This window comes from Salmo salar, chromosome 11, assembly GCF_965601325.2.
Source record: "Salmo salar chromosome 11, fSalSal1, whole genome shotgun sequence".
NCBI lineage: Eukaryota > Metazoa > Chordata > Actinopteri > Salmoniformes > Salmonidae > Salmo > Salmo salar.
In genome coordinates, this window is record NC_138301.1 from 118,203,013 (window position 1) to 118,215,512 (window position 12,500).

General features: G+C 31.5%; 1 protein-coding gene across 4 annotated transcripts in view; it reads right to left on the bottom strand.

The window, feature by feature from the left end:
• Positions 1–12,500, bottom strand: part of postna (periostin, osteoblast specific factor a) — an 83,288-nt gene that overhangs the window by 46,570 nt on the left and 24,218 nt on the right. For all 4 annotated transcript variants that reach the window (XM_082958319.1, XM_082958318.1, XM_082958317.1 and 1 more), the window contains exons 4-7: positions 5,121–5,278; positions 4,754–4,918; positions 2,679–2,825; positions 2,224–2,365 (exon numbers count right to left, since the gene is read on the bottom strand). In XM_082958319.1, the coding sequence (XP_082814445.1) occupies positions 2,224–2,365; positions 2,679–2,825; positions 4,754–4,918; positions 5,121–5,278 (612 nt within the window). The remainder of the gene's footprint in view (positions 1–2,223; positions 2,366–2,678; positions 2,826–4,753; positions 4,919–5,120; positions 5,279–12,500) is intronic.

Sequence of the window (12,500 nt, forward strand, 5' to 3'; positions counted from 1 at the left end):
ATAAACTGGACATAGGTGATTGGTTATTGATAAACTGGACATAGGTGATTGGTTATTGATAAACTGGTCATAGGTGATTGGTTATTGATAAACTGGCCGTAGGTGATTGGTTATTGATAAACTGGCCGTAGGTGATTGGTTATTGATAAACTGGTCATAGATGATTGGTTATTGATAAACTGGACATAGGTGATTGGTTATTGATAAACTGGTCATAGGTGATTGGTTATTGATAAACTGGCCGTAGGTGATTGGTTATTGATAAACTGGTCATAGGTGATTGGTTATTGATAAACTGGCCGTAGGTGATTGGTTATTGATAAACTGGTCATAGGTGATTGGTTATTGATAAACTGGCCATGCAGTGCCTTCGCAAAGTATTCAGACTCCTTGACTTATTCCATATTTTGTTACGTTACAGCCTTATTCTAAAACGTTTTAAATAGCTTTTTTCCCCTCATCAATCTACACACAATACCCCATAATGACAAAGCAAAAACAGGTTTTTAGAAATGTTTGGTAATTTATTAAAATAATAAAAACTGTATTCAGTATTCAGACCCTTTACTAAGTACTTTGTTGAAGCACCTTTGGCAGCGATTACAGCCTCGAGTCTTCTTGAATGACACTACAAGCTTGGCACACCTGTATTCACACCTTGGCACACCTGATGGCCTTCCCTGTGGCTCAGTTGGTAGAGCAGGGTGTTTGCAACGCCAGCATGGTGTGTGCAACGCCAGGTTTGTGGGTTCGATTCCCACGGGGGGCCAGTACAACAAAAAAAAAATGCATGAAATGAAATGTATGAAATGCATGCACTCACTACTGTAAGTCTCTCTGGATAAGAGCTTCTGCTAAATGACTAAAATGTAAAAATGTATTTGGGGAGTTTTTCCCATTCTTCTCTGCAGATCCTCTCAAGCTCTGTCAGGTTGGATGGGGAGCGTTGCTGCACAGCTATTTTCAGATCTTTCCAGAGATGTTTGATTGGGTTCAAGTCCGGGCTCTGGCTGGACCACTCAAGGACATTCAGAGACTTGTCCCGAAGCCACTCCTGTGTTGTCTTGGCTGTGTGCTTAGGGTCGTTGTCATGTTGGAAGGTGAATCTTCGCCCCAGTCTGAGGTCCTGAGTGCTCTTGAGCAGGTTTTCATCAAGGAGCTTTCTGTACTTTGCCCCTTTCATCTCTGCCTCGATCCTGACTAGTCTCCCAGTCCCTGCCGCTGAAAAACATCCCCACAGCATGATGCTGCCACCACCATGCTTCACCATAGGGATGGTGCCAGGTTTCCTCCAGACGTGACTCTTGGCATTCAGGCTAAAGAGTTCAATCTTGGTTTCATCAGACCAGAGAATCTTGTTTCTCATGGTCTCAGAGTCTTTAGGTGCCTTTTGGCAAACTCCAAGTGGGCTGTCATGTGCCTTTTACTGAGGAATGGATCCTGTCTGCCCACTCTACCAATAAGGACTGATTGGTGGAGTGCTGCAGAGATGGTTGTCCTTCTGGAAGGTTCTCCCATCTCCATAGAGGAACTCTAGAGCTCTGTCAGAGTGACCATCAGGTTCTTGGTCACCTCCCTGACCAGGGCCCTTCTCCCACAATTTCTCAGTTTTGCAGACTCTCTAGGAAGAGTCTTGGTGGTTCCAAACATCTTACATTTAAGAATGATGGAGGCCAATGTGTTCTTGGGAACCTTCAATGCCGCAGAAATATTTCAGTACCCTTCCCCAGATCTGTGCCTTGACACAATCCTGTCTCGGAGCTCTACGTACAATTCCTTCGACCTCATTAATTGGTTTTTGCTCTGACATATATTGTCAATTGTGGGACCTTATATAGAAAGGTGTGTGACTTTCCAAATCATGCCCAATCAATTGACTTTACCACAGGTGGACTCCAATCAAGTTGTAGAAACATCTCAAGGATGATCAATGGTAACAGGATGCACCTGAGTTCAATTTCGAGTCTCATAGCTAAGGGTCTGAATACTTATGTAAATAAGGTATTTATGTTTAAAGGTTTTAATAAATGTGCAAACATTTCTAAAATCCTGTTTTCCATTTGTTATTATGGGGTATTGTGTGTAGATATCTGAAGATTTGTAATTTTTTTCTCCATTTTAGAACAAGGCTGTAACGTAACAAAATATGGAAAAATTAATGTGTTTTGAATACTTTCCGAAGACACTGTAGGATTAGTGGTTATTGGTATTCTGATTGGCTACCTCCGATGACTGCCTTGTCTCCCATGATGCGTTCCAGGAAGCTGGCCCCGAGGTTCTCCATGGCCTCGTTGGTGGGAGCAAACAGGGTGAAGTGACCTGGCTGGCCCATTTTATCCATCACACCTGAGGCCAAGGCTACAGCCTGCGGGAGAGGACAGGAGACTTAGTACTGTACTACTTCTAATACTATCCCCACTTCTACTACTACAACAGTTTCCCCATCCCATCTGAGACCTTCTGGATGCGTTTACACAGGAATCCCAGTTCTGATCTTTTGTGAAGAGTTAGTGAAGGTAGAAAACCTCTCTGGTCAGATTAATACCAGCTACTGTCATATTGTGGTCACATTACAGTAAGAGATTACAGTCAGGTATGCACGCTGAAGGAAGAGAGACAGATTATAGTCAGGTCAGCATGCTGAAGGAGGAGAGGTCAGATTATAGTCAGGTACGTACGCTGAAGGATGAGAGGTCTTCGTTGACCTCCAGGATATCCTTGATAGTGTTGCCCACAGCGGTGATGACACGGTCGATGACATGTACCACCCCATTGGTCGAAACCTGGTTACCATGGATAATTCTGGCACAGTTCACTGTGACGATCTGCAGAGGAAGAGAGGTGATTGGTTAATGCGGATGATTCATTGAATCATTCATCCTCTGAAAATAACAATGATATAAAGTGATTGATGTGAGGTAAAATAAACATGCCTGTGATTTAGGGATAGGTAGGGGTTGACAGAATAAATACAACTTGGCCAAGAGTCTAGTGATAAGAGCTAGCTAGGGGTTAACTACATACAGAGGCGTCATGCATATAGGGAATGTGCCCCCTCAGATTTGTTCTGTTTAATAAAAAAATCAGATGTCAAATGAATTACTAAACTTAATTTTTAAGCCCATGTTTTATCGTAATTATTTATAAAAAAGATCTGCCAGCGGTATTTTGCAGAGGGGGCACACTGACTGAACCAGTCAATAAGTACTGAATAAGACTCACATTCCTTTCAATCTTTTACCTGGATTTTAGCAGAGATGCAGAGAAGAACATTTTGTTTCTCAAAAAAAAAAAAACAATAACCACGCATAAAAATATGAATTATGATGCCATGATACTGTATGTGCCTGTATTGATGATGTGTGTTATGATTCCAATGTAATGTGTTGTAATTTTGATGTAATATCCTAGGCATGTTAGCGCAGTATATTGAGATGTGTGATTTACAACAGTCAGAATGACACCCTTATTAAAATGAATATTTTACAGGTAAACCGTATTTTCACGCCAACCAGTAGCCTGCTACTGTACTGTAAAATTACAGGGCATTTTTAGCAGTTCAGTTACCTGTAAATTGCCATAAAAAAAACGGTACCAAAAATGTAAGTACAAGTATTTCTTACCGTAAAATATTTTACGGTAACATACTGCACTTTTTATTTATGGTACCTTTTTTTCATACAGGTGACTGGCTATCAGTAAGTTACATTAAACTGACAGATTTTTATGGGGATTTTTTTATTATGCTAATTCGATTTCATCGACCTTACACGGATCCCAAAACCGGCTGTTCGTGTGCGCCATTGTGCGCAATCATGCATAAATATATTTTGTCCCCCTACACCAAACGCGATCACGACACGCAGGTTAAAATATCAAAACACATTCTGAACCAATGACATTAATTTGGGGACAGGTGGAAAAGCATTAAACATGTATGGCTAGTTAGCTTGCACTTGCTAGCTAATTTGTCCTATTTAGCTAGCTTGCTGTTGCTAGCTAATTTGTCCTGGGATATAAACATTGAGTTGTTATTTTACCTGAAATTCACAAGGTCCTCTACTCCGACAATTAATCCACACATAAAAACGGCCAACCGAATCGTTTCTAGTCATCTCTCCTCCTTCCAGGTTTTTTCATTGTTTAATTTATATGGTGATTGGCATCTAAACTTTCATAGTATTGCCACGACAACTGGCAACAATTCGTCTTTCAATCACCCACGTGGGTACCTGCTTCTATAAACCAATGAGGAGATGGCACGTGGGTACCTGCTTCTATAAACCAATGAGGAGATGGGAGAGGCAGGACTTGCAGCGTGATCTGCATCAGAAATAGAACTGACTTCTATTTTAGCCCTTGACAACGCAGACGCTCATTGACGGGCACGAGCAGTGTGGGTGCATTAATTGAATAACATAGATTCCTACATTTATTTTGCAATGCTCCCGCACACGACGCGAGCAATGTAGTCAGGGTGTTAGGGGGTTAAAAACAACAAGACATTTTTACAGTGTACATATCTACCTCAACTACCTCGTTTCCCTGCATATTGACTCAGTCCTGGTACCCCGTGTATCAGTGTTTAACTTTTCTATTATTTCTCTATTTTCTTTCTCTCTACATTGTTGGGAAGGACCCGTAAGTAAGCATTTCACTGTTAGTCTACACCTGTTGTTTACGAAGCATGTGACAAATAACATTTGATTTGACTTGATTTTGAATGAATTTAAGTTAAGGGTTTACTACGTACCCCATTGGAGTAGTGATTGATGTAGAGTCCCATGTTGTTGTACATGGAGGTGATATACATGTCGTTCTTCAGATCTTTCGTTAGCATGCGTCGGTTGACCATGTGGTAGTGCAGGGCGTTGTACAGCTCGACATTCACATTGCTCACCAAGGCACTACGCACCTCCTGGAGATAGGAGGAACAGGAGAGAGTTAGCGCAAGAGAGAGAGAGAGACCAGCAGAGCTATAACTGTCTAAGCAGCTTCATCTGAAATATACTAATTAACCAACGAATGAACAAATTAACAAACTAACTAAAAACATTTTTTGCAAATTACAAACTACTGACTGACTGATTGAGTGACTGACTTCAGTTACTTCTACTTACAGGGTCCAGCAGGTCCCAGGCTTCGTTGCTAGGGGTGAACATGGTGAATGATCCCTTCCCTTCGATCTCCTCCCTCAGTTTAGAGAGGTTAGAATACTCCTGGGTGGTACTAGCCTTCACCAGGCCCAATGTGCCGTACACATGGTCTATAGGAGCCACTGTAGGGGAGAGAGGGTAGACAGAAGATAGTGCTTAGGCTACTATGTTTTTGAAGTCCTGGGACATCCTCACCTTCACCAGGTGCAAGGTGCCATATATTTATGAGCCACTGTGGATGGGAGTCACGGTCAACAATATTGTCTACCAATCTTTTGATTTATTTGTTAAATGGTAGAGCAGAGGGAAGATAATATTACAATGGTTCTAGGTAAGAATGACTTACTGTATTTGTATTTGTATTTATTATGGATCCCCATTAGCTGCTGCTTTCTGGGGTCCAGCGAAATTAAGGCAGTTTTTATACAATTTTAAAAACATTACAATACATTCATAGATTTCACAACACACTGTGTGCCCTCAGGCCAATACTATTATAGTTGCTATAGAGTTATTATAGTTACTGTTGAGTTATTATAGAGTTATAGAGTTATTATAGAGTTATAGAGTTATTATAGAGTTAGAGTTATAATAGTCACTATAGAGTTATTATAGAGTTAGAGTTATTATAGAGTTATAGAGTTATTATAGAGTTGTTATAGAGTTATAGAGTTATTATAGAGTTATAGAGTTATTATAGAGTTATAGAGTTATTATAGAGTTAGAGTTATTATAGAGTTATAGAGTTAGCATAGAGTTATAGTGTTATTATAGAGTTATAGTTATCATATAGGTAGAGTTATTACAGTTAGAGTTATTATAGAGTTATTATAGAGGTAGAGTTATTATAGAGTTATCATAGAGTTATAGAGTTATCATAGAGTTATAGTTATTATAGTTCGAGTTATTATAGTTCGAGTTATTATTATAGAGTTATAGTTATCATAGAGTTAGAGTTATTACAGTTAGAGTTATTATAGAGTTATTATAGAGTTAGAGTTATTATAGAGTTATAGAGTTATCATAGAATTATAGAGTTATCATAGAGTTATAGTTATTATAGTTAGAGTTATTATTATAGAGTTGTAGTTATCATAGAGTTAGAGTTATTATAGTTAGAGTTATTATAGAGTTATTATAGAGTTATCATAGAGTTATAGTTATTATAGTTAGAGTTATTATTATAGAGTTATAGTTATCATAGAGTTAGAGTTATTATAGTTAGAGTTATTATAGTTATTATAGAGTTATAGAGTTATTATAGAGTTAGAGTTTTTATAGAGTTATTATAGAGTTATAGAGTTATTGTAGAGTTAGAGTTATAATAGAGTTATTATAGAGTTATAGAGTTATTATAGAGTTATAGTTATTATAGAGTTAGAGTTATTATAGAGGTATAGAGTTATTATAGAGTTAGAGTTATAATAGAGTTATTATAGTTAGAGTTATTATAGAGTTATTATAGAGTTAGAGTTATTATAGAGTTATTATAGAGTTATAGAGTTATTATAGAGTTATAGTTATAATAGGGTTATTATAGAGTTATAGAGTTATTATAGAGTTAGAGTTATAATAGAGTTATTATAGAGTTATAGAGATGTTATAGAGTTAGAGTTATTATAGAGATATAGAGTTATTATAGAGTTATAGAGTTATTATAGAGTTAGAGTTATTATAGAGTTATAGAGTTATTATAGAGTTATAGAGTTATTATAGAGATATATAGTTATTTTAGAGTTATAGAGTTATTATAGAGTTATAATAGAGTTATAATAGAGTTATAATAGAGTTAGAGATATAATAGTCAGTATAGAGTTATTATAGAGTTATAGAGTTATTATAAAGATATAGAGATATAGAGTTATTATAGTTATCATAGAGTTATTATAGAGTTAGAGTTATTATAGAGTTATCATAGAGTTATTATAGGTTTATAGAGTTATAATAGAGTTATAATAGAGTTATAATAGAGTTAGAGTTCTAATAATCACTATAGAGTTATTATAGAGTTATAGAGTTATTATAGAATTATAGAGTTATCATAGAGTTATTATAGAGTTAGAGTTATTATAGAGTTATCATAGAGTTACTATAGAGTTATAATAGAGTTATAAAAGAGTTATAATAGAGTTAGAGTTATAATAGTGACTATAGAGTTATTATAGAGTTATAGAGTTATTATAGAGTTATAGAGTTATTATAGAGTTATTATAGAGTTATAGAGTTATCATAGAGTTATAGTTATTATAGTTAGAGTTATTATTATAGAGTTATAGTTATCATAGAGTTAGAGTTATTATAGTTAGAGTTATTATAGTTATTATAGAGTTATAGAGTTATTATAGAGTTAGAGTTTTTATAGAGTTATTATAGAGTTATAGAGTTATTGTAGAGTTAGAGTTATAATAGAGTTATTATAGAGTTATAGAGTTATTATAGAGTTAGAGTTATTATAGAGTTAGAGTTATTATAGAGGTATAGAGTTATTATAGAGTTAGAGTTATAATAGAGTTATTATAGTTAGAGTTATTATAGAGTTATTATAGAGTTAGAGTTATTATAGAGTTATTATAGAGTTATAGAGTTATTATAGAGTTATAGTTATAATAGGGTTATTATAGAGTTATAGAGTTATTATAGAGTTAGAGTTATAATAGAGTTATTATAGAGTTATAGAGATGTTATAGAGTTAGAGTTATTATAGAGATATAGAGTTATTATAGAGTTATAGAGTTAATATAGAGTTAGAGTTATTATAGAGTTATAGAGTTATTATAGAGTTATAGAGTTATTATAGAGATATATAGTTATTTTAGAGTTATAGAGTTATTATAGAGTTATAATAGAGTTATAATAGAGTTATAATAGAGTTAGAGATATAATAGTCAGTATAGAGTTATTATAGAGTTATAGAGTTATTATAAAGATATAGAGATATAGAGTTATTATAGTTATCATAGAGTTATTATAGAGTTAGAGTTATTATAGAGTTATTATAGAGTTATCATAGAGTTACTATAGAGTTATAATAGAGTTATAATAGAGTTATAATAGAGTTAGAGTTATAATAGTGACTATAGAGTTATTATAGAGTTATAGAGTTATTATAGAGTTATAGAGTTATTATAGAGTTATTATAGAGTTATAGAGTTATCATAGAGTTATAGTTATTATAGTTAGAGTTATTATTATAGAGTTATAGAGTTATTATAGAATTATAGAGTTATCATAGAGTTATTATAGAGTTAGAGTTATTATAGAGTTATCATAGAGTTACTATAGAGTTATAATAGAGTTATAAAAGAGTTATAATAGAGTTAGAGTTATAATAGTGACTATAGAGTTATTATAGAGTTATAGAGTTATTATAGAGTTATAGAGTTATTATAGAGTTATTATAGAGTTATAGAGTTATCATAGAGTTATAGTTATTATAGTTAGAGTTATTATTATAGAGTTATAGTTATCATAGAGTTAGAGTTATTATAGTTAGAGTTATTATAGTTATTATAGAGTTATAGAGTTATTATAGAGTTAGAGTTCTAATAATCACTATAGAGTTATTATAGAGTTATAGAGTTATTATAGATTATAGAGTTATATAGAGTTATTATAGAGTTAGAGTTATTATAGAGTTATCATAGAGTTACTATAGAGTTATAATAGAGTTATAATAGAGTTATAATAGAGTTAGAGTTATAATAGTGACTATAGAGTTATTATAGAGTTATAGAGTTATTATAGAGTTATAGAGTTATTATAGAGTTAGAGTTATTATAGAGTTATAGAGTTATTATAGAGTTATCATAGAGTTATTATAGAGTTAGAGTTATTATAGAGATAGAGTTATAGAGTTATCATAGAGTTCTAGAGTTATTATAGAGTTATTATAGAGTTATTATAGAGTTATTATAGTTATAGAGTTATTATAGAGTTATAGAGTTATTGTAGAGTTATTATAGAGTTATATAGTTATTATAGCATTACAGAGTTATTCTAGAGTTATAGAGTTATTACAGAGTTAGAGTTATTATAGAGTTATAGAGTTAGCATAGAGTTATAGTGTTATTATAGAATTATAGTTATCATAGAGGTAGAGTTATTATAGTTTGAGTTATTGTAGAGTTATTATAGAGTTAGAGTTATTATAGAGTTATAGAGTTATCATAGAGTTATAGTTATTATAGTTAGAGTTATTATATAATTATTATAGAGTCATAGTTATAATAGAGTTAGAGTTATTATAGTTAGAGTTATTATAGAGTTATTATAGAGTTATAGAGTTATTATAGAGTTAGAGTTATTATAGAGTTATTATAGAGTTATAGAGTTATTATAGAGTTAGAGTTATAATAGAGTTATTATAGAGTTATAGAGTTTTTATAGAGTTCAAGTTATTATAGTGTTATAGAGTTATTATAGAGTTATAGTTATTTTAGAGTTTTTATAGAGTTAGTTATTATATAGATATAAAGTTATTATAGAGTTATAGAGTTATTATAGAGTTAGAGATATAATAGTTATTATAGTTTGAGTTATTATAGAGTTATTATAGAGTTAGTGTTATCATAGAGTTAGAGTTATTATAGTTGGAGTTATTATAGAGTTATTATAGAGTTATTATAGAGTTATTATAGAGTTATAGTTATTATAGAGTTATTATAGAGTTGTAGAGTTATTATAGAGTTAGAGTTATAATAGAGTTATTATAGAGTTAGAGTTATTATAGAGTTATAGAGGTATTATAGAGTTAGAGTTATTATAGAGATATAGAGTTATTATAGAGTTATAGAATTATTATAGAGTTAGAGTTATTATAGAGTTATAGAGTTATTAGAGAGTTAGAGTTATTATAGAGATATAGAGTTATTATAGAGTTATCATACAGCTATTATAGAGTTAGAGTTATTATAGAGTTATCATAGAGTTATTATAGGTTTATAGAGTTATAATAGAGTTATAATAGAGTTATAATAGAGTTAGAGTTCTAATAGTCACTGTAGAGTTATTATAGAGTTATAGAGTTATTATAGAATTATAGAGTTATCATAGAGTTATTATAGAGTTAGAGTTATTATAGAGTTATCATAGCGTTACTATAGAGTTATAATAGAGTTAGAATAGAGTTATAATAGAGTTATAATAGAGTTAGAGTTATAATAGTCACTATAGAGTTATTATAGAGTTAGAGATATTATAGAGTTATATAGTTATTATAGAGTTATCATAGAGTTATTATAGAGTTAGAGTTATTATAGAGTTATCATCGAGTTATTATAGAGTTATAATAGAGTTATAATACTTATAATAGAGTTATAATAGAGTTAGTGTTATAATAGTCACTATCGAGTTATTATATAGTTATAGTTATTATATAATTATAGAGTTATCATCGAGTTATTATGGAGTTAGAGTTATTATAGAGTTATCATAGAGTTATTGTAGAGTTATAGAGTTATAGAGTAGAGTTATAATAGAGTTAGAGTTCTAATAGTCACTATAGAGTTATTATAGATTCATATAGGTATTATAGAGTTATAGAGTTATTATAGTTAGAGGTATTATAGAGTTATCATAGAGTTATTATAGAGTTAGAGTTATTATAGAGTTATCATAGAGTTAATATAGAGTTATAATAGAGTTATAATAGAGTTAGAGTTATAATAGAGTTATAATAGAGTTAGAGTTATAATAGAGTTATAATAGAGTTAGAGTTATTATAGAGTTATTATAGAGTTATAATAGAGTTATAATAGAGTTAGAGTTATAATATAGTTATTATAGAGTTAGAGTTATAATAGAGTTATAATAGTTATAATAGAGTTATAATAGAGTTAGAGTTATAATAGTCACTATAGAGTTATTATGAGTTAGAGTTATGATAGTTGCTATAGAGTTATTATATTCGCTGTAGAGTTAATATAGTTGCTGTAGAGTTATCATAGAGTTAGAGTTATTATAGTCGCTATAGAGCTATTATAAAGTTATAGTGTTATTGTAGTCGCTATGGAGTTTATATAGTAGCTATAGAGTTATTATAGTCACTGTAGAGTTATCATCGAGCTAGAGTTATTATAGAGTTAGAGTTATTATAGTCGCAGTAGAGTTATTATAGTAGCTGTAGAGTTATTATAGTAGCTGTAGAGTTATTATAGAGTTATTATAGTCGCTGTAGAGTTATTATTGAGTTACAGTTATTATAGTCGCTATAGAGCTATTATAAAGTTATAGAGTTATTGTAGTCGCTATGGAGTTATTATAGTCGCTGTAGAGTTGTTATAGAGTTAGAGTTATTATAGTCGCTATAGAGCTATTATAAAGTTAGAGTTATTGTAGTCGCTATGGAGTTATTATAGTCGCTGTATAGTTATTATAGAGTTAGAGTTCTTATAGTTGCTATAGAGTTATTATAGAGATAGAGTTGTTATAGTCGCTATAGAGTTATTATAGAGATAGAGTTGTTATAGTCGCTATAGAGTTATTATAGAGATAGAGTTGTTATAGTTGCTATATAGTTATTATATTCACTGTATGGTTATTATAGAGTTATAAAGTTAATATAGAGTGAGAGTTATTATAGTCACTATAGAGTTATTATAGAGTTATTATAGTTGCTATAACATTATTATAGTCGCTGTAGAGTTACAATAGAGTTGTATAGTTGTTATAGGGTTAGAGTTATCATAGAGTTAGAGTTATTATAGTCGCTATAACGTTATTATAGTCGCTGTAGAGTTACTATAGAGTTGTATAGTTGTTATAGGGTTAGAGTTATTATATTCACTATAGAGTTATTATGGAGCTACTATAATTTCAAAAGAGTTATTATAGTCACTGTATAGTTATTATAGAGATAGAGTTATTATAGAGTTTGAGTTATTATAGGGTTTGAGTTATTATAGAGTTATAGAGTTATTAGAGTGAGAGTTACTATAGAGTTACTATAGAGTTATTATAGAGTTATTGTAGTCACTATAGAGGTATTATAGTCGCTGTATAGTTATTATAGAGTTATAGTTATTACAGAGTTGTTATAGAGTTTTTATAGTCACTTTAGAGTTATTATAGTTGTAATATATTAATTATCGTTGCTATATAGTTATTATTGTTGCTATATAGTTATTATTGTGGCGATATAGTCATTACAGTGGCTATAGAGTTGTCATATTGGCTATATAGTTATTATAGTGGCTATGTTGTTTTTATAGTGGCTATATAGTTTTTATAGAGTTATATAGGTATTATAGTGGCTATATAGTTGTTATAACGGCTATTTAGTTATTATAGTGGCTATATAGTTATTATAGTGGCTATAGAGTTATTATATTGGCTATAGAGTTTTTA